The sequence below is a fragment of the Plecotus auritus genome (genome assembly GCF_963455305.1).
Source record: "Plecotus auritus genome assembly, chromosome: 4".
Classification (NCBI taxonomy): domain Eukaryota; kingdom Metazoa; phylum Chordata; class Mammalia; order Chiroptera; family Vespertilionidae; genus Plecotus; species Plecotus auritus.
In genome coordinates this window covers 101,586,718-101,609,408 of record NC_137775.1, presented here as the reverse complement: position 1 = coordinate 101,609,408, position 22,691 = coordinate 101,586,718, and the positions used below count along the sequence as shown (strand labels likewise).

General features: G+C 54.8%; 1 protein-coding gene across 4 annotated transcripts in view; it reads right to left on the bottom strand.

The window, feature by feature from the left end:
- The window catches only part of TNXB (tenascin XB), a 57,623-nt gene extending 36,891 nt beyond the window's left edge, over window positions 1-20,732 (bottom strand). For 3 of the 4 annotated variants that reach the window (XM_080665789.1, XM_080665791.1, XM_080665790.1), the window contains exons 1-7: window positions 20,686-20,732; window positions 20,229-20,377; window positions 9,506-9,916; window positions 7,513-9,165; window positions 6,963-7,078; window positions 1,952-2,108; window positions 1,502-1,765 (exon numbers count right to left, since the gene is read on the bottom strand). In XM_080665789.1, coding sequence (XP_080521915.1) covers window positions 1,502-1,765; window positions 1,952-2,108; window positions 6,963-7,078; window positions 7,513-9,165; window positions 9,506-9,916; window positions 20,229-20,377; window positions 20,686-20,708 — 2,773 coding nt within the window. In that variant the 5' untranslated portion in view covers window positions 20,709-20,732. Of the gene's footprint in view, window positions 1-117; window positions 832-1,501; window positions 1,766-1,951; window positions 2,109-6,962; window positions 7,079-7,512; window positions 9,166-9,505; window positions 9,917-20,228; window positions 20,378-20,685 lie in introns of all 4 variants that reach the window. The other variant, XM_080665792.1, reaches the window with a different exon arrangement.
- Window positions 20,733-22,691: the final 1,959 nt, after the last annotated feature.

The following is a 22,691-nucleotide window of genomic DNA, read 5'->3' as shown; positions in this document are numbered from 1 at the left end:
TAGACCTGGGCAGAAGGGTGTGGGGGGTGGCAGCCTGAGCAGTGAGCAGGAGGAACTGAGGGAAGCGGACTCCAAAGGCAGGCGAGCCTGGGCAGGGGCCCCGCCAGCCCACACTACCTGTGGTGGTGATGAAGGCGTAGGACTTGGAGGTCTGCCCTGCCCGCACCCCGTGGACCTCCACGTGGTAGGTGGTGCCGGGCAGGAGGCGGGGCAGGCTGACGGTGCGCGCGGTGCCGGGCACACTCAGCTCCCCGCGGGGGCCTTCTGCCGGCGGCTGCGGCTGCCAGCGCAGCACCACGCGCTCGAAGTGGCCGCGGAGCCCATCGAGGGACACGAGCAGGGAGCCGTCGGCGGAACTGCCCAGCACCTCGGGCTTGGGGTGGCGCGGCCCAGCCACCCCATCGACGCCTTCAGGCGAGAGGCCGTAGATGCCCAGGTGGGAGTCTCGCTTCCAGAGGCCGGCGTCGGGGCTGGCGGTGGGATGGGGGCGACTGGCCGGCGGTGCGGGGGGGCCGGCGGGCGCCGCGGCCGCCCTACGCCGCTGCAGGTAGTCGTGGATGTGGCGCGCGGCGGACGCGTAGGTCTGGTTGGCCCGCAGCGGGTAGCCGCGCGCCCGCAGGTGGCGCTCCAGGTCCTGCGCGGAGCCGCGGAAGCGGCTCAGCTCGGACGTCAGGTTGCCCCACGGCCGCCGGGAGGGCTGGGGCGGGCCGGGCTCTGGCCGAGGCTCCTTCTGCCCCTCCTCCGTGGGCCGAGGCGGCCGAGTGGGCCGCGGGGGGCGCGGGGGAGAGGCGGGCCGGGGCCGCACCTCCGGGTAACTGTAGTGGCCAGGTGCTGCGGGGGCGGGGGTGGGGGCAAAAAGGGGAAGCGGGAGAGCGGTCAGTGGCAGCCCCCTCCCACCCCTGCACTCCTCCCGCGGCTGCCTCCTTCTGTCCCTCCCACCGGAGCCGGAGGCCGGATCCTGGACCCCAGCCCCACCTGGAAAGAGCACCGAGAGAAAGGAGTTAGTGTCCCAGGGCCCTCACCCCTCGCCCTCCAGCGGCCACTGCGGCGCCCTAGAAAGAAGAGAAGCCCCCAGGCGGGCGGGCCGTGTCTGAAGGAGAGACAGGAGCGGGAGGAGAGTGGGAGCCACAGCAAGGTGGTGTCCCTCTGTCACAGGGAAAGAAAGATCCAGGCATCTGTTAGGAGACCTTTCGGTTAGTGGGAAATTGACACGGTCTGGCCACTACAGGGGGCTCCCCCATCTCGGAGGGTGGCGGCAGCTCCTGCTCACTGCTGTCTCCAGGGCGGCGCCTCCCCCTGGGTTGCAGCCTGCCTCTAGGACCTGGCGCTCCGCCGGGCCTTGGTACCGGGCGGGCCCAGCAGATGCTGCAGGGCTGCCAGCACCCTGCCAGGTGCATTCAGAGGAGCTGCGAGCCTTACGGGGGCGGGGGGGGGGGGGGCTTCAAGGAAGGGGCTCCACACTCAGAAACCAGGCCTGCCCCGAAGCCTGGGTGAGCCATACCTGTGTTGGCCCTGACAGAAGCCGGGTAGCTCACGGCCCGGCCCCGCTCCGCGGTGACAGTCACCACATATTCCACGCCTGGCATCAGGTCAGTCAGCAGTGTCCCGTCTGCTCCAGCGGGCACTTCCAGCCGCACCCTCTGGTTGCCGGCACTGACATAGGACACCACAAATCGGTCCACCTCGGCCTGGGGGCGTAGCCAGCTGAGCTCCAGCGTGGTTGGAGTGACGGCCACTACCCGGAGGTCCTGGGGGCCATCGATCACTAGCCAGGTTAGAGAGAGGAGCGGTCAGGCGGGGTCTGGTTCCTCAGTCACCAGCTTTCCAGCTGAGAGCGTTGTCCCACCCGAGCCTTCCCCTAACCCGTGCAAACCCTCCTGGAGGCAGAGTCCTGGCTGCCCCTCTCATTGCAGCTCTCCACTAAGAACCCGCCCACAGCCCCTGCTCTCACTGGTGGTGATGGTCTTGGAAGCAGGAGGGCCCCAGTTGGTCCCTCGAAGAGCGCGGACAGTGACCTGGTACTCCTGACCGGGGGCCAGTCCTCTCTGGTCATAGGCCGAGGCAGAGCTGGGCACCCGCGCAGTGAACGGCAGGCTCGCACCCTCTGGCTGCAGGAGAGAAAGCACCGGGTGGGTCGGGGCTGGCGCTCTGCCCTACTACTCAATCCCCCTTCTCCTGACTCCAGCTCTAAGCGGTGTCAGCTGGGACTGTGCAGAACTGGGCCCTGACAGCAGGGAGCCTGGCCGGTGACAGCAACACGCCCAGGACACCTTCTCCAGGCATCTCCTATCCAAGGCCCTGGATGTGCATGAGCTCACTGGACCCTGGGCAGTGGCCTCAGAGGCCCCTCTCCTGGCACCACCTTTCAGCCTGTCCATCAGTTGTCTGCCAGAATGCCACCCACACAACCCTGCAGCCCTGACTTCCTGGCGGACGGGCTTCTAAGCTCACTCTGGTCGGGACAGATGAAGGAGACAGGGATGCCCCTTCAGGCCTCACTTCTCCTTAACCATCTGCCCAGCCTAAGCCTCCCGCAGACACCTGCCCCGCTGTGTAATGTGGGCGTGACCCGTCCTGACGTTTCCCTTCATGCACTTTCCTCGTCTCCTCACAAATAAGGCCCATCTGCTGAGAGTTCCACAAATGTCCCCCAGTTTCACACCTGCACCATGCTGGGCACAGAGACACAAAAACAAAAGATGCGGCCCCTATCCTCAGACAGCTCATACTCTAGAGGTGAAATGCGTGGCCATGTGCTAAGTTTGATTGGAGTCTAAATCAAATCTCTCCGTGTGGTACATGCCTGTGAGGAACAGCCCTCCTCCAAGTGTACACCTGAGGTCTTTTATGATCCATGGGGACCCCACAGGAAAGCTGCCGGCCTCTGCTCCAGACAGGGTGTCCTGGAGTGCCAGCCACAGGGGGACAGAAGGAACTGGATGTCTGTGAGCAGCCCAACCGCCCCACACCTCGCGGGCCGCTCAGCTTGGACCGCTGAGGAGGATGCTCTGTTCCACTGAGCTGTGTGGGCTGTAATGGGGTGCCGCCAGTCAGCCATGTAGGATTGGAAGTTTCTAAGGGTGCTCTCCTAACCAACAGAGCTGGCGGGGAACCAGCACAGAAAACAGTAAAGCATCAAACCAGGCGAGAGGCCACTAGAGACTTCTAAGTTGAGGGTGAATAAAGCTTTGTCAGAGTTCTCTTGGCTGGAAAGGTGTCCTGGGCACATAGGACCCCCGACCCTCTGCTGCGCACGCCGCCCTAGGATACCCCAGCCTAGGGGCCCTGGGGTTAACCTCAACTAAAGGCCTATGAAATCCTCATCCTTCCCATGACTTAACTCTGTCACCCTTTATTCCCCCACCACACACACACACATGCTCACACTTACATACTCACACCCTCACACTCACACACCCTCACACACTCACATATTCTCACACATTCACACTCATACACACAAATTCACACTCATATACACACTCACACTTACACACCCTCACATACTCTCACACACACATTCACACTCATATACACAAATTCACACTCATACACACACACACTCACACCCTCACACTTACACACCCTCACACATACTCACATACTCTCACACACACATTCACACTCATGTACACACACTCACATGCACTCACACTCATACACACACTCACACACACACCTTGGGTGCTCCCTAATGATGTCTATGATGGCTTGTCCTTTCAGCGAGACAGGCCCATCCCAACATCTCCTTCTCCATTCAAATCATCTACACGAACCTTTTTACACCTCTCAGTCCCTCCTGAGACCCACTTTGGAGCAGTTCCCTGACAGTCCCACCATCAGCACCTCGGGCCGGTCTGAGGCAGGCTCTCTAGCCAGATGCTGGCAGGTGGTTCTGCCCCTTAGTAAAAGCGTGGCTGCTTCACTGATTGTCCTTGGCTAGTTTCTAACCCTATTCTTGAAATCAACCTTGTAGCCCCAGGCAGGGGACTCCACCTTGGCTGGTCTTGGAGCTTACATCCCCCTCCTCCCCCTCTTCAGACCAAACTCAAATACAAACTTTTCTGAGGCTGCAAGTCTGTGTCCCAGTGACAGCTGGCGTAGCCCTGGTCCCCAGGCAGCAGAATACACCCAGACAAGGGGGACGTGGACCTCTTCCTGTTCTGGGTCACCGCCCTCAGTTTCCTCATGCTTTCTCTCACATTCACAGAGGAGCCAGCATTTTTCAAAATAGCAACATTCCTTAAGTTAGTGGTCCTCAGGTTTGGGGTGCGTCAGAACCACCTGGAGGGCTTGTTGCAACACAGGTTGTGGGACTCCACCTGCAGAGCTTCTGAGTCAGTAGATCTGGCATCACTGTCAGATCCAACACTTGGCACGTCTAACCAGCTCCCAGGTGGTGCGAATGCTGCAGATCCAGGGAGCACACTTTGAGAACCACTAAGTCACCAGAACAATGCCACTACACAGAGAGAAGGACTGCTCCTCTCTGGTGTTCTGAAAAGCATCCCAATAGCGAGGCGTGTCCTTGGCCAGGATTAGCAGAGTCTGAGCTCCGAGAGAGAAGTGTTTCTGAGAAGGTAGAGACAGGCAGGCCTCTAGGAAGATGGCAGTGGCCAGGATATATCCTGTGCCAACAGCAATGGACAGAGAGCACTGGCCAAGGCAGGAGGCACGATTCCAGGGGCCAGCCTCAGAGAGTGCAGAAAGTATGGTGTGAGGGCCAGCAGCACAGGCTCTGGGGAGTCCAATAGGAGCACTTGGGGACCAAATTTACAGGCGCGTTCTCTCTGAGCCCGGGATGTGACAGAGGACCATACCCAGAGCTGAGCAATGAGCTGGCAGCGTGGCCACGCTGGGCACAGCCACTCAGCGCCACCCAGCCCCGTGGTGAGGGAGGAAGCCAAGGGCTTTGCTGGGAAGCCCCACCTCTCGAGAACACCCAGGAGTGGGCTGTATCTACTGAGATCGGGGGACTGTGCTGCCCTGCACACTCCTTCCATCTCAAGTGCTTATTTTAATTCCACTTTCCCTCAAGTCTCTTTGGAAAGTTCCTTTTAAAAGTCCCACCCTCTCAAGATGAGAGCTATGTAAATAATATACACAGAGAAGAGAGGGGGAGAAACACTTAAAAATGTTAACAGTGTTATTTTAGTGTGAAGCAGTCAGGAATTATTTGTGTTTTTTTTCTAGTTGCCAAATTCTTGTCTTGTGATTAAATTATTTTTATACCAAGTAAAAAATTGCCTAAAACAGAAGGAAAAAAATCCAAGCTATCCTGGTTATACAGCAAAGGGTTTCTCAGGGCGTGAGGAGAGACAGAACACGGCGGGGGCTGGCTCGGGGGTAAGAAGAACCAGGCCAGTTGGGGTGGGATGACAGCGGCACCTCGGAGCTGCCCCTTCTGTCCCCGAGCCTTCCTCGGGTTTCGGCCCTGGGAGTTATTTATGCTTCTAGAGTCCTGGCTGGGCAGGGATGAGGGTGACATGGCCTACCCACCACGACATTTGTGGGATGGTGCAGGAAAACATGAGTTGGACAGTAGAAATGTCAGATGATTTGGGCTGGGAGACCAAACACATCATAAAAGGGCATGAAGGCATGGAGGGAGGTGCCTAATAGAAGAGGCCAAAAGGTGTTGTCCTTAGGGTGCCCCCCAAATACTTTAAGGGCAAGTTGGAAGGAGACAGAGAAAGGATGCTTTGCAAGGCACTCAGGCGGGAACCACTTCATAGACTCAAAGTCATGCAACAGCCTGGGCAGCTTGGCCCAAACAGAAAAAGATAGCATTGAACAGAGCCAACTGCCAAGCTCTATATTTAGGCTAAAAAAGTGTATATAGTTCAATGCTGTTTTTTTTCCCTTTCTTCTTTTCTTCTTTCTTTTCCCCTTATTTATCTACTAGAGGCCCAGTGCATGAGATTCATCCACTGGGTAGGGGGGTCCTTCAGCCCCAGCCTGCGCCCTCTTGTAGTCTGGGAGCCCCGGGAGGGGGGGGGGGGGCGCGCAGGAGGGATGGCCGACTGATGGCCGACAGTCAGACATCCTTAACGCTGCTGCGAAGCTGCTACCACCACCACCACCACCACCACCACCACCACCACCACCACCACCACCACCGCTGTGCAATGACCACCAGGGGGCAGCTCCTGTGTTGAACATCTGCCCCCTGGTGGTCAGTGCATGTCATAGCGACCGGTCATTTCAGGTTCAGTCAATTTGCATATTAGCCTTTTATTATATAGGATGTTTCCTAAAGTTCCTACACTAAGTCTATATAACAAGAAGTTATTTAAAAAATAATTTTTATAACAAAAAGTTATTTAAAAAAACAAATATGATCAAAACAGATGACAATTTGTGTGACCACAGTTAACACGTCAACTCTGAGAAAAATACCTGGGTCTCCAGAGTTAGCCAGTGAGCGACTGGGCTCTTCTCTGCACTCAAGTTTCGGAAACAAATGCACAGAGCAAGAGGCACTAGAAGAGGGAACTCTGGGAGTGAAGAATTCAAGACCAGAGTCCTGGGAACCAGTGGGATTTGCCCGTGAGAACAAAGGGCGACGTGATGCCCAAGTCTCCAGATCCCTGAAAGCCTGTGGCGCAGGGTGCAGGGCAAGTGGAACAGGTCCCTGCCTGCTGGTGAAGGCCACTCGTGGACGTGGACGTGGGCCGATTTGGACTCGGCAACAGCAGGGAGACTGCCTAACAGTGATGACCCACGAAGCACTGGACAGCCTCAGAGAACTGAGCTCACGTTGCCAGAGGTGTCCCAGCAGCAGTGGGCCAGCGCTGGCAGAGGTGCTGGAAGGCCTCTGCGCCCCATGTGGGGCAGGACCAGACTTCACAGCAGCTTCAGGGACCCAGCCATCTGCACTCAACCACTGATGATCTGAAGGCCCTGCACGGGTGAGCCCCCTCCCCGGGCCTCCCCTCAGCCCCTCCTGGCGTGGCTCTCACCGTAGGGATGAACTGAATCTCATAGGCATCCACCGGGCCCGGAGCCCGGGTCCACTCTGTCCGAACCGTCGTCTCCTCCAGGAGATGCATCCTCATGCCCTCAATGGCTGGCACCTCTGCCCAGGAGAATGGGATATAGAAGCTGGTTAGCCCAACGCAGCCCACCTGACACCCACCATCACAGGCCACCCTACTCAGGGCTGCACTAAGAGATCAGTCCTAGTTCACACTCCCCCCTGGGGGAGGGGCAGTTAGCAGAGGTCAGAACAGGCCCTGGTCTAACTTCAGCTTCCCCCAGCGCCAGGAACACAGAATCTCCCTACTAGTAAAAGCAACCCAAGAGGCCCCGGCCGGCCTGCTCATCAGGTATCTGAACGCAGGTCCTGCTGCAGGCATGCACCCTGGCTCCCTGACCTCTGGCTGCCGGCTCCCCGCACATATGACCTTCCTCCATTCTTCCTCTAGCCCCTTGGGCTCCTAGGCCCCGGGTCCCCCTACTCCCTGGCTCAGGACCCCATCCCTGAGGAGCAAACTGGAAAGGCCTGCTCACCTTCCCCGCAGTCCTCCCCTGCATAGCCCTCCAGGCAGACGCAGCTGCCCTCACGACACTCTCCACGCCCCCGGCAGTCCCCGGGGCACGTCTGGATGGCGCAGTCGGGACCTCGGAAGCCCTCCACGCATACACACTGGCCAGCCCGGCACAGCTCCCGGGGCCCACAGCCCCCGGGGCAGGCACCGGCAGGAGGCTCTTCCTGCCCACAGTCCTCGCCGCTGTAGCCCGCGTGGCACACGCATGCTCCCTGCACACAGCGCCCATGGCCCCGGCAGTCATTCGGGCAGATGCGGGTGGAGCAGGAGGGGCCGGTGTAACCGGAGTCGCACACACAGCGCCCATCCTCACAGCGGCCACGCCGGTGGCAGTTGGATGGGCAGGTCCGGAGGCTGCAGTCTTCTCCCGCGAAGCCCTCCCAGCAGGTGCACACACCATCCTGGCACACGCCGCGCTGGCTACAGTCGTGCGGGCACCTCCGAGAGCCGCAGTCGTCGCCCGTGTAGCCGTCGTCGCACACACAGAGTCCGTCTAGGCACTGCCCGCGGCCTCGGCACCCTCCGGGGCAGCTCAGTGCGCCGCAGTCCTCTCCCTCGTAGCCCACATCGCACGCGCACACGCCATCCTCGCAGCGGCCGCGACCGCGGCAGTCCCCGGGGCACCGACGGCTCCCGCAGTCCTCGCCCGTGAAGCCCGGGTTGCACACGCAGCGGCCGTCCACGCAGCGCCCTCGCCCACGACAGTCGCCTGGGCAGGCGCGTATGCTGCAGTCACGGCCCGTGTACCCGGGCCAACAGACACAGCGGCCACTCTCGCAACGACCCCGGCCGCGACAGTCCCCAGGACAGCTGCGCACGCCGCAGTCCTCGCCACTGTAGCCCGCATTGCACACGCACACGCCGTTCTCGCAGCGCCCGCGGCCCCGGCAGTCGTGCGGGCAGGCGCGCGCGCCGCAGTCGGGACCCGTGTACCCGGGCCAGCACACGCAGCGGCCGTCCTCACAGCGGCCCCTTTGGTTGCAGTCGCCTGGGCAACTGCGCACGCCGCAGTCGTCCCCGCTATAGCCCGCGTCGCAGAGGCATTCGCCATCCTCGCAGCGCCCGCGGCCCCGGCAGTCGCGCGGGCACGTCCGCGTGCCGCAGTCCTCGCCCGCGTACCCGGGCCAGCACACGCAGCGGCCGTCCACGCAGCGCCCACCTTCACCACAGTCCCAAGGGCAGGTCCGCGAGCCGCAGTCTTCGCCGGCATAGCCAGGGTCACAGACGCAGCGCCCATTTTCGCAGCGCCCCCTCTGGCTGCAGCCTCGAGGGCAGGAGCGCTGGCTGCAGTCGGCGCCAGAGAAGCCCGGCCGGCACACGCACACGCCCTGCACGCAGCGCCCGTGGCCCTGGCAGTCCCCGGGGCAGGAGGGCCAGCCGCAGCTGGGGCCCGTGTAGCCAGAGAAGCACACGCAGCGCCCACGGACACAGCGCCCCTGATCGTTGCAGTCATCTGGGCAGGACCCGGAAGCAGAGGGTGGGGAGGAAGGGGACACTTGGGAGTCCGTAGGGTCGGAGCAGGTGGGCCCGCCCCAGCCAAGCTCGCAGGAGCAGGCGCAGCGGTTCAAGTCAAATACGCCGTGGCGGCTGCAGAGGCTACGAACGTCTGTCTGGCCTGGAGTAAGAGAGAGAGGAGGGCCTCAGTCTCTCTGGGCAAGAGGCTCAGCCCATACAGTGCCCCCCTGAGCCTTCCCCTCCAGCAGTGCCAGCCTCAATTCACAAGGCCATCTTAGCTTCCAGCTGCTCCTTATCAATATGTGGGGGGAGGGGAGCTGACATCTAGCCAGATGGCTCCCCTCTCCAAGCTGTGCCCTGGGCTGCACTCCCCACCCCAAGTGGTGAGGAAGAGCTGCCTTTTTCTAATTCATACCCATGTCTTTTATAGGCTGGCGATACCCACCCAACTTCTCCACCTTCCTCTTTTTCTGTGCCCCCACCTGTGGTCACCTGCTCACCTGTGCCAGCCTGGGCAGCAGCAGGGCAACATCCCCCAGTGCACTGTTCCTTGAGCCCCTTCACCAACTCCTCCAGGATCTCTAGCCGGACCCTCAAGGCCTGCACCTCTGAAGCAGGGACTGGGGGCTCAGTGCCTGGGGGACAGCCACAGACAGCTGAAGGGGGCAGGTTAATGCGATGGGTGAACACCACCTGCTTTTCCCCTCCTTCTACTGTGTGCTCATAAAGCTGAGAAGAGGGGTTTCCCCCTCTTGGCTCCGCTGTGTGGCCCCCTGGCTGAGGAGGGGGCCGTGGGGCTGGGAGTGTCATATTGGAGGGAGAAGAGAAAGGGCCTGCTTGGACTGTGCCCAACAGCAGCAGGAGGGCCAGGCTGGAGGCGAGGGAACATTGGGCTGGCATCATCCAGGAGGCTGCAGGGAGAGAGGGCAAGTGTGAGAGCAGTTTCACAGAGACAAGATGCCCCCCAACACATACATTAACAACAGTCCCTCCACCCACAACAAATCCACCCAACTCACATGTACTAACAACCCACATCTAATCAACCCTAAGGAATACCCTCCTTGCAGATTTGTTTGGTCTCTAACTCGTTTTCTGATGTCATTTGGTTACCCTGCTCCCCATCTCTTTTCACTGTTACACCCAACTAGTCCTTTGTTTGTTCCACAGACACCACAAGCTTGCATTAGCCTAAGGGACTTTGCACAGTCTGTTCCCTCTGTGTAGGATGCTCTTCACTCAGCTCTTAAAGGTGGGCTCTTGCTTGTTCAGATCATAACTCCTGTGTCATTGACACCCAGAGGTCTTCCTTGCTGCCCATTTGGAGCAGTCTTCCATTACTGTCCACCACAATATCCCACTTGTGTTATTCGTGGCATTCACTGCTGCCTGAACCATCTGTTGGAGCTCCAGTGTGGGAGCTCCATGAGAAGTGCACGGCTGTATGCCTGTGCCTGGCACACAGGAGCTGTCCAAACCATTTATGTTGAATGGATTAGTAGATGAGCGTCTAAGGCCAATCCTCCCACTAGCACCTGGATCCCAGTTCCTCCTATCTTCTCAGGAAATTTCAGGTGTAGACTGTCCTCTCTCTTTTTTATTCAACTTCTCACTCTCAACTAGATCCTTCCATTGGATTTTACATGAGCTCAAATATATCCCATATTTTAAAAAGCCCTTTTCCTCAGGACTTATATTATCAAGTATCAAAAACTCTTACAAAGATGCAAGGATAGACAGAACAGAATAGGGTCCAGAAACAGACCCATAACATATATGGTCACCTGATTAATGGCAAAGGTGTTACTAAAATTAAGAGGGGACAAATGGTCTTTTTGATAAGTTGTGCTTGGCCAACTGAAATTCCATATGGAAAACACACCTATCTCTACCTTTTGCCCAATATAAAAGAGAGAATATTAAAAGCAGCAAGAGAAAAACAGTTAATTACCTACAAGGGAGCACCCATACGACTGTCAGCTGACTTCTCAATAGAAACTATGCAGGCCAGACGGGAGTGGCAAGAAATTTTCAATGTGATGAATAGCAAGAACCTACAACCAAGATTACTCTACCCAGCAAAGCTATCATTCAGAATTGAAGGGCAGATAAAGAGCTTCACAGATAAGAAAAAGCTGAAGGAGTTCATCACCACCAAACCAGTATTATATGAAATGCTGAAAGGTATTCTTAAAGAGGAAGAAGAAAAAAGTAAAGAGAAAAATTATGAACAACAAGTACATATCTATCAACAAGCGAACCTAAAAATCAAGTGAATTAAAAGCCTGAGGAACAGAATAATCTGGTGAATATAATAGAATCAGGGGCATAGAAAGGGAGTGGACTGATAATTCTCAGGGGGAAAGGGGTATGGGGGGTTCATGAAGAGAATGGACAAAAATCATACACCTATGGATGAGGACAGTGGGGGGGAGGTAAGGGCAGAAGGTGGGGTGGGAAATGGGTGGAGGGGAGCTATGGGGGGAAAAAGGAGAAATAATTGTAATAATCTGAATAAAGATTTATTTAAAAAAAATAAAATAAAGGAGAACTAACACCTATACTCCTAACTACTCCAAAAAATCCAAGAGGAAGGAACACTTCCTAGCCCTTTTTATGAGGCCATCATTATCCTAATTCCAAAACCAGATAAAGACACTACAAAGACAGAGAATTACAGGCCAATATCCCTGAAGAACATAGATACTAAAATGCTCAACAAAATATTAGCAACTCACATCCAGCAATATATTAAAAAGGTCATACACCATGATCAAGTAGGACTTATTCCAGGGACTCAAGGCTGGTACAATATTTGCAAATCAATAAACATGGATACATCACATAAACAAATTGAAAGACAAAAGTCACATGATCATATCAATAGATGCAGAAAGAGCAGTGGACAAAATCCAACACCCATTTTGATAAAAATCCTCAACAAAGTGGGAATAGAGGAAGCATATCTCAAAATTATAAAGGCCATTTATGACAAACCTACAATGAACATCATACTCAATGGACAAAAACTAAAACCATTTCCCCTAGAAACAGGAACAAGACAGGGATGTCTGTTTTCACCACTCTTATTCAACATGGTACTAGAAGTCCTAGCCACAGCGATCAGACAAGAAGAAATAAAAGGCATCCAAATTGGAAAGGAAGAAGTAAAACTGTCACTATTTGCAGATGACATGATATTATACATAGAAAACCCTAAAGACTCCACCAAAAATCTACTAGATTTAATCAATGAATTTGGCAATGTAGCAGGATACAAAATCAACATCCAAAAATCAATGGCTTTTTTATACACCAATAATGAATTCCCAGAAAGAAAAACTAAACAAACAATCCCATTTACCAATGCAACAAAAAAAATTAATATACTTAGGAATACACTTAACCAAGGTGGCAAAAGACCTGTACTCGGAAAACTACAGGACGCTGAAAAAAAGAGATAGAAGAAGATATAAACAAGTGAAAGAATATACCATGTTCATGGATTGGTAGAATCAACATCATTAAAACGTCCAAGGCAATCGACAGATTCAATGCAATCCCTATTAAAATACCAACAGCATAATTCACAGGTCTAGAAGAAATACTCCAAAAATTTATATGGAATCAAAAAAGACCCCGAATAGCTGCAACAATCTTGAGAAAGAAAAATAAAGTTGGAGGAATCATAATACCAGATTTCAAGTTATACTACAAAGCCACTGTAATTAAAACAGCCTTTACTGGCACAAAAACGGGCATATAGACCAATGGAACAGAACAGAGACCCTAGAAATTGACCCAAGCCATTATGCTCAATTAATATTTGACAAAGGAGGCAAGAGCATATTTATTTTGATGTAGTCCCATTTGTTTAATTTCTCATTAATATCCTTTGCCCTAGGAGATGTATCTAAAAACATATTACTATGAGAGTTGTCTGAGATTTTGCTGCCTGTGGTTTCTTCTAGGATTTCTACGATTTCACGATGTACATTTCAGCACAGCAAAAGAAACTATCAACAAAATGAAAAGGGAGCCCACTATATGGGAGAACATATTTGGCAATGATACATCTGAGAAAGGGTTAATATCCAAAACATATAAGGAACTCACACAACTTAATAAAAGGAAGACAAATAAACAATCCGATTAAAAAATGGGCAAAGGACCTAAATAGACACTTTTCCCAAGTGGACATACAGATGGCCAAGAGATATATGACAAAATGCTCAAAGTCACTGGTCATCAGAGAGATGCAAATTAAAATGACAATGAAGTATCACCTCACACCTCTCAGAATAGCTACCATTAGCAAATGACAAGTGCTGGTGAGGATGTGGAGAAAGGGAACCCTAGTACACAGCCTGTGGAATGCAAACTGGTGCAGCTATTATAGAAAACAATATGGAGTTTCCTCAAAAAACTTAAAATGGAACTCCCATTTGACCCAGTGATCCCACTTCTAGGAATATATCCCAAGAAACCCAAAACACCAATCAGAAAGAATGTATGCACCCCTATGTTCATAGCAGCACAACTTACAATATCTAAGATCTGGAAACAGCCCACGTGCCCATCAGTAGATGAGGGGATAAAAAGCTGTGGTACATTTATACCATGGAATACTATGCAGCAGTAAAAAAGAAGAATCTCTTACCCTTTGAGACAGCATGGAGGGACCTGGAGAGTGTCATGCTAAGTGAAATAAGTCAGTCAGAGAAAGACAAGTGTCACATGATCTCACTTATATGTGGAATCTAAGGAACAAAATAAACTGATGAACGGAGTGGATCCAGAGACATGGAAGCATGGAACAGAGCGTGGAATCTCAGAGGGAAGGCGGGTGAGGGTGGGTGGGTAGGAGATAATTAACCAGGGGCCCTGTATGCATGCATATATGCATGACCCACAGACAATGGGCAGTGAGAGCCTGGGGCGGGGGGAAGGGGGTGGGTGCGGCTGGAAGGGGCAATGGTGAAAAAAAGGGGACATATGTAATACTTTCAACAATAAAGAATTATTAAAACAAAACAAAGCAAAAAAATACTTAACCATAAAAAATGAGATTGATACATTGGGCCTCATTGAAATTGGTAACTTCTGGACCTCAAAAGACACCGTTAACAGAATAAGAAGGTGAGCTGCACACTGGGCGGAGATACCATTGAGCCCTGGATGAAGTGGGTTCACTTATAAGCAGATTTTTTCAGTTGGCCCATGCTGCTCAACCCCACATCGTTCAAGGCTCAGCTGGTGTTTGGAAATGTGAGTATACAGAGGGACGATGATGGTTATACTAAGATTTTCAACTAAGCAGGCCGTCGGCACCACTAACCCCCATTGTATGTGATATGTCAGAAAAAAATAGAGGAGGGGTTAAAGTCTAAACTAAAACACTTCCACACTAAGACAACAAATAAAGGGCCAGCAACCCAGTTTTTTTTTTAATTGGCAAGAGACTTAAACAGTTACTCCAGATAGGAATATAGCATATCCAAATGACTAACGAACATGAGAAGGTGTATAACATCACTAGTATCCAGGGAAATGCACATTAAAACCACAACGAGACGCCATCAAGTATCCACCAGAATGGCTACCACGAAAGGAGCTGCCATTGCTCAACATTGGCAAGCATGTGAAGCAACTGGAACTCTCATCTGTTGAAAAAAAGGAGCATGAATTAGAGCAACCACTTTAGAAAAACTGGCAGTATGAGCACACGGCCTGTAACCTAGCAATTCTACTTCTTGGTAAATATCCAAAAGAAATGACTGCTGCACATCTCCTCCAAAATCATGTACAAGAATGCTCATGAGCCCTAGCCGGTTTGGCTCAGTAGATGGAGCATCGGCCTGTGGATGGAGGGGTCCCTGGTTCGATTCTGGTCAAGGGCACATGCCTGAGTTGCGGGCTCGATTCCCAGTAGGGGGCATGCAGGAGGCAGCCGATCATTCTCTTCCCTCTCCCTTCCTCTCTGAAATCAATAATAAAAAAAAGAATGCTCATGAGATTTATTCCTATTAGCCCAAACTGGAAACAACTCGAGTGTCCATTAATAGTAGAATGGAGAAATAAGTGGGGGCACTGTAATACAATGAAATATTATACAGCAATGAAAAACACCCTCGTGTTACATGGGTCCACATGAACAAATTTCACACACATACTAGTAATGCTGAGCAAAATAAACCACACACACACACACACACACACACACACACACACACACACCATTTTAAATGATGCTATTTATATGAGGTTCTTAGAACACCAGCCCCTGGACTGAAGGGTCCCAGGTTTGATTCCAGTCAGGGGCACATACTTAGGTTGCATGCTCAATCCTGGCCCTGGTCGAGGGGTGTGCGGGAGGCAATCAAACATCTCTTTCACTTCGATGTTTCTCTCTCTCTGTCTGTCCCCCTCCCCTCCACTCTCTCTGAAAATCAATGGAAAATACCTCTAGTGAGGATTAGAAAAGAGGATAGGATTACTTTCAGGGATAGTATGGACTGGGAGGAGTCACAAGGGGGGAGTTCTGAAAAAGCTTTGCACCTTGATCTGGATGGTGGTTAAACAGATGTATGCATATCCAAAAATTAATTGAGCTACATGCTTACAATGTGTGCATGTCACTGTGTGAAAGTTGTACCTTGAACTAAAAACACCTTCCCCAATCTCAGCCTCCCTCTCTAACCCCTACTTCCTGGCCACAGTTGTCAGATTTAACTGCACTGCTTCTGTTTCCCTGTGTCCTGTGCATGCCTCCCTCCACTCTCACCTGGCTGCTCCAGCACACAGCCTTCCCACCGCCTCCCAATGATCTCAGTGTCACAAAATCTAGGAGACATTCATCTTCATCTTACTTGATCTCTCTCAAAATCACTAAACACTATTGATCACATCTTCTACTTTAAAGCCTTCTAGATCTGTGCTGTCCATATGGTAGCCAGGAGGAATGTGTGGCTTGAACACCTGAAATACGGCAAGAATGATGGAGGCACTGAGTTTTACTCAGTAATGGTTTTTTTCTAAATATATTTCATTGATTTTTCACAGAGAGGAAGGGAGAGGGATAGAGTTAGAAACATCAATGAGAGAGAAACATCCATCAGCTGCCTCCTGCACACCCCCTACTGGGGATATGCCCGCAACCAAGGTACATGCCCTTGACTGGAATCGAACCTGGGACCCTCCAGTCCACAGGCCTATGCTCTATCCACTGAGCCAAATCGGTTAGGGCTACTCAGTAGTTTTTAAAAGCTCCCCACGTGGTTGCTGAGACCTACTGCTCTCGTCACCGCCCCGGGTGCCTTCACCCAGACCCACGGTTTTAATAGCTAACACATATGCCAATTTATAACACCAGCCTAGTCATCCCTCATCTCCGAGCCATATATATCCAACTGCCTACTTGGCATCTCCTCGTGGGCACCCCGAAGTCAGGACGTCTGGAACGGAACTCACGATTGTCCCTCCGGTACTCATCCCCCTTCCACTTCTGTAGCTCAGGACCCGCCATTCATCCAGCTTCACAAGCCAGAACCTAGCTGCCCATCAACACCAGGACATCTCATCGCATTTGCCCATGTTTTCTCGTAAACGTCGCTTCAGTTTGCTTATTTCTCTCCCTCTCACCAACATGGTAGTCCAACCTCCCATCTCCCTTTGGCTTGACAACTGCAGTGGCCTCCTAGCTGGTCCCTCTGCTCCCCATCTTGCCCCTCACAATCTTGAAAAGGCAACTAGGATGTCCCTCTCCCCCTGAAGACTCTCTCGGTGTCTCCCTCCTGAATTTTCTTCGAACACTGACAGACCTCTCCTGCCTCGTCTCCCACAGCACTAGCCTCCCTCTCTCCACTTGAGGCCCACTGGCCTAGGTAAGTCCCTCATACTCTTGCTGATGTCAGACTTTTGTATATGCGGTTCCCTCTATGTGGCCCACTCTTCCCTTTTCTCTTGGCCTCGTCACCCTTCAGGGCTCAGCCCACATCACTTCCTCAGGAAGCTTTCCTGCCCAGGTCAGGCCCCCTATCACGTGACATCACAGCACCAGGCAACTGTGATTTGTAGCACTTATAACATTTTTTCATCACATATTTGTGAGATTGATTGATTACTTCTCACTCACATTAGATCTTGCCTGCTAGCCTGAAGGGCCCGTGGTGGCAGCATGCACCATGTTTATTTCTTGGCTGCTGTATTTTGCATCTGTGCTCAATAAATATTTATTGACTGTATGATTGAATGAAAAGTTCAATTTAACCCCAGGGCTAGCTTCAAAGCTGAAACCAAGGACAGGACCAAGGTCAGGGCTAGGACCACAGACAGTATCTGGGACTGGAAATTGATTAGAAACAGCAACTGGGGCAGAGAGCGGGCCAGGTGTGGAGCCTGGAAGGGCCAGATGGCACGGTGTGGCAGAATCTGCCACCTCTATATGCAACCTCTATGACCCCTAGGAACATACCACCAGAGCAGTGCTGCTCGTAATGGCTGCAAACCGGGAACCCTGATGTCTCACGTCAGTAGACTGGGTTAAATCAAGTGGCTTATTCACTTGATTTAAAAAGCGATGAGAGCATATGCAATAACATGGATGGGTCTCCCTATATGGGGTTGAGCAAATGTAGCCAGACATGAAAGAGGACATGCTGAAAAATCCTGTTTGTATGAAGTTTGAGGCGCAGCAAGGCTACACTGTAGAGTTTCAAGTCAGAAGGGTGGCACTCTTTGGGGCATGGTGGGAAATCTGGGGTGCTAAGACTGTCCTGTTTCTGGACCCAGGTGCCAGGTGTCTGTGGAATTCACTGAGGCCAGGACTGGGGAGCACAGGAAAAGGAGGTTTAGAGACGAGCCGGTGGAGTGGGGCGCCTGCGCTGAGCCGGGAGGGGCCCTGGTGAACACAGGGGTGTGCAGGGCAGGGGCGGCCCACGTTCTGTTCCGGACAAGGGTCAGGAGAGGCGAGGGCTATGGCTCCTGCAGAGCAGAGGGGCGGCAGAGAAGGGCCGGGAGGGGAAATGCTGCCCAGGGAGGAGAAGGGGCAGTGACTGCGCCTCCCCCCCATACACATTTCCTGGCTTCCCACCTTCCACTTCTCCTCTGGGCCTGAGGAAAAGGGGTTTTCAGCCCTCGCACACGGCCACCAGCCCACAAAAGATGAGAGGGAGCTGGACAACAGGGACCGAGCTTGCACAGACAGGCCCTGTCCAAGAAAGCCAGGCAGACAGCTGCCCTTCCGGGGCCCTGCAGCCGGCCTCTCGGCTTGGGGTGTAGCCTCGGGTATAAGGGGGGGGTACCTACCCTCAAATCTGTCACCCTGTATCTAAGGCTGTGCAAATCACAGGGTGCATGCACACATAAATACAGGTACATATACACTTGTGTGTGTTCATCCACAAATACCGATAAAGCATGCTTGTACACATGCACACATCCATCCGAATAAGCCTGCTTCTTTGCGTACACACACACACACACACACACACACATACACACACACGCCTCCCCTCGTGCTCCTCCACGCAGGCGTCAGTGCTGCCCGAGCGCTGGTGTCTCCTGGGCTCAGAGGGCAGCACTATGACACAAAGGACTTTCCCAAGAAGGAGGGGCCCAAATGGGAGGCCTTCTCCTGGGGGAACAGTCTCCCAGGGCCCCCTCCCCTGGAGGCCTTTGGGAGTTGGACCCCACAGATCCCCCCTCCGTGGTGGGGAGGGGAGTCTGCAGCAGGAAGAGGCTGGTGGGACCCAGAGGAGGGGCCCCCACAGGCCACTCCCCAACTCCTTCCCAGTCTCCTCTCCTGTCGCCACCACTCTTAGAAGAAGCCTATTCTCTCTGCAGGAGGGAAGCTAGCAACATGGTCCCCCCTTCGAGCCTCCACTGCACGTCTGGACGCCGCTCTGCAGTGGGGAGGGGGACGCAGCTTTACCCTCTTGGCACCCTCCCCTGGCTGGAGGGCTGGCAGGGGTGGGGCCTCCCCAAGCTGTGACTCAGCGTGCTGGGTATTCTATTTGCGCTGTGGCCAACTCTGACACTTTGCTCATCAGGGACTGTGGGTCCCAAGAGGTGGGGAGAGGGGTGATGCTCCCGGAGAGCTGCCCCCTGCCTCCCTCTGCCACTCGTGCCCCACCAGGGGCGAAGGTAGAGGGTTGCAGGCTGTGAGAGGAAGGTGAGGGGGGGCAGATATTGGGTTGGACCCAGATGGCAAAGAGTGGCAGGCAGGGATGCGTTGGGGAACCAGCTGTCCCACATTCTGGGGAGCTAATGGGCAGCGGGATGGAAACATTAAGAGACAGGATTTCCGAACCCCCAGGTGGGGGTCAGTGAGAGACAGGAAGGCAGGTGTTGGTTCTGCACTGAATGAACAGGACTCAAGGGCAAGAAAGTTTGAGGAGCTGAGCTGCCGGATCCCCAGGAATTTGGAGGCTGAACTGGGAAAAGGGGGCGGAGACTGAACCCCGACAGGCGGCAGCTGCGGGGTTTCCTACTTGCTTCCCAGTAGTTCCTCTCCGTTCACTTCCAGTTGTTTCCAAGCCATGAAATTCTTTCCAGGCAAGATAAGGGGCCCGCCCGCCCCACCCGGGGTGTGTCACGTGTATGGGGGGGGGTGTTCAGACGGACAGAAGCAGGGGGAGCCTGGAAGGGGTGGGTGGGAGACGGAGCCCCTGGAGGCATCTCTGTCATTCCAGCCCTCTGAACCGTGAGTCACGGGTGCAGAGCTCTTGGCCAAGAACAAGTTTTAGGATCCTCTCTGCAGGCCTGGGAGTTCTGGATGCTCTCCAGCGTTTCCTACAGGCTCCCTCCCGGGCCCGCCACCCCGATGCTGTCACCTGGCAGTGCCCATCTGGATGCCCAGAGAAGCGTTTTCTGGCCGCTTCCCGAGCGCGGCCCCGCCCGCTGCTCCGGCCAGAGCACGTGGGCTCCACCAGCCCCGTTTCCCCAGGGCCTCCAGGGCCCGGAGCCTCACCTCAGCGGTGCCACCTGGTGCCACCACCTGGTGCCACCACCTGGTCCATCCACCCCTTACCCACTGCGCTGGCCACAGGAGTCCAGCCCCCGGCCCACGGTCCTGTTTCCTCCCACCCACAGAAAGGCCCTATGAGCTGACAAGGCATTTGAGGAAGTCTAGGGGCGTGGGGGGGGTTCCCGAGAGAGCGGCCCTGCCAACCTTCGCCGGGGCGTAGGGACACTCCCCGCGGCCCCCAGCGCGCTGCCCCTTACCCGGCTGTGAGCGGCGGCAGTCTCCGCACCTGTGCTGCCCCACCTCCGGCGCTCGGCGCAGGGCAGTAGGAGCTCCGTGCGCCCGGCACCCTGCAGCAGGGGCTAGCTGCGCCCTGTCTCGGCAGCCAGAACAGTGAGGCGGAGGGAGGCTGCGGGGCAGGGGAGGAGAGGGGAGGACCGCGTGAGGGTAGGGAGGGAGCGGAGATAGGGCAGGCCCGCCGCCCCTCCCACCCCGCCCGGCCCTCCCCTCACCACATGCCCCTCCTCTCCCCACTCTCCCCAGACCCCTCTCTGGCTGGGATGACTGGGTCCCACAATAACCTCATCTTGCCTTCCACCCCTGGTACCACCTCCCGCGTCCTTTCTCCATCCCATTCCTAGCCTCTCCCCCAGCCTAACTTTGCCCAGCCTGACATCTTCGAGCCGTGTGCTATTCGCGCCCCCACTATTTCTCCACCTGTTGCTCCTGCTCTTAGACATGTTTTCTCCGCTACCCACACCCTTCTCCACCGCCACCCTCTCTCCTCTACGCCTCCCTTCCCAGCTGCCACTGCTCCGCCTGGGGTTCCAGCTCCAAGGTCCCCCACCAATTCTCGCCTGGGGTGTGGGGCAGGACACCTCCTTCTAAGCCCAGATCCTTCCCAACGTGAGGCCTCCTTGGGACTGCTCTTTCAGCTCCAGTCACTGCCCCTTCCACCCTCCCACCCCAGCAAATTCCTCCAGAAAAGGCAGCTGAGGCTTGGGCACTGGCTGAACACCAGGACATAAAAGCCTTGGGAAGGCAGTTGGGGTGTGGGGAGACAGGGAGGGAAGCCTGAAAGTTAGGTGGACATTCAGCTGCAGAGAGCCAGAGACAGGAGGTCTGGGTCAAGCTGCGGGGGGCAGTGCAGGGTGGGAGTGGGGGCTGGAGGTGGAGATGCGAAGACCAGCACTGGAGGGTGGGCATCACACACCCGCCTAGGCTGCTGGCTGCTTCTCTGGCCTCGGTTCCCATGTGCGGCTGCCCTGGTGAGGGGCTGAGCGAGGCCCCACCCGTTTCACACTTTCACACTGAGGACAGTTCTTGCTGCCCCACTACACCTCACCGAGCTGGCCGGCCAGCCGCGTGTGAAAGGGAGTGCAGGAGCCTGTCTGTACCTGACTGCTGCTTGGGCTGGGGCACAGATGTCCTGGGTCAGGGCATGCTGGGCAGCATGAAGCTGGGCCAGGTGCCCAGTGCACTCCCTGGGGCCGGGGACAGGCTCGTATGGGCTCTCGCGTGGGTGTCCCCGTGTCTGGGTGTGTGTGTGTGTTTGTTTTTTTCCTGGCTTTGATGGGGAAGATGAAATCATAATCTTGGATGAAGCCGGGTGCAGCTTCCTTCCGCTTCCTTGGCCCGAAGCCCCCACAGCTTCCCAAGATCTCTGGGTGGGGGTCTGAGACACACGACGTGGGGAGGGCTGACACCCCAGGTTTCAGCACTGGTGTCCCATGGTCATATCCATTTTGAAAGTCCCCTGCCTTATGATTTTATATGTAGGCAGTATGGCCACCATACGTAGAGCTGGCCTGGGAGGAGCCGGAGTTGGAGCGTGGCGGTGGCTGAAGTCCAGGCCAGGGGCTCTGCACACCTCGGGGCTTAGAAGGCTGACGGAGACCTCTCCAGGTTGAGACAATTGCTGTCTGATGCCCCAGGTTGAAGCCCACGGGAGCCTTGTGACAGCCCTGCGTCAGGCCGCTGGCATCTCATCAGAAAAGCACCAGGCCTCGCCAGAGCAGGTGCCTGATAGTGCTTGTCAACGGGACTGTGAAGGGAATGGCAGGGAAGAGGGGTGTGGTAGGGAACCCCAGGCCGCCTTCACCAAGGTGCTGGATGGCAGGCAGAAAGGGGTGCTGTCGAGAACTGCCCGCACGCTCTGCTGCGCTCTGAACCCTCAGTCTTCAGCTCCGGGCCCCCACCCTCGAATGAACCTCTCAGTCCTTGTTCTGGCCTCGAGGATAAGGGATAAAAGACAGAAAGGGAGGCCAGGGAAAGAGAGAAGGGCAGGGAGGCCAGGAAGAGTCGGGGCAATTAAGGGCAAGGACCTGAAGGGGAAGGAAGGAAGCAGGGCTGTGGTCTAAGCAGGTCCCGAGAGGGAGAGGCATTTGGACTGAGCTTCCCAGCACAAAGCGCTTTCCCACAGCCGGGCCTCTGTGAACGGAGGCTAGGAGCCAGCAGTGACTTGGCCAAGGGTCTCCCCGGGTGGGAGTGAGGTGGCCTCAGTGCAGGCTCTCTGGTCCCAAATGTGCCCTCCCTCCCCAGAGAGGAGCCCTGGGAAGATGAAGACTTAGGCAGACACAAGGGAAGGGCCTGGAAGGACTCGTCTGAGGAGGAGGATGTGGATCTGGGTTTCTGAACCTTCTTTCTGCATCAGTGTTTCGTAGACTCAGAAGAAATTTCCAAGTTAAGATGGGGGTCAACATTTCATCAGTGAGAAATGGGGC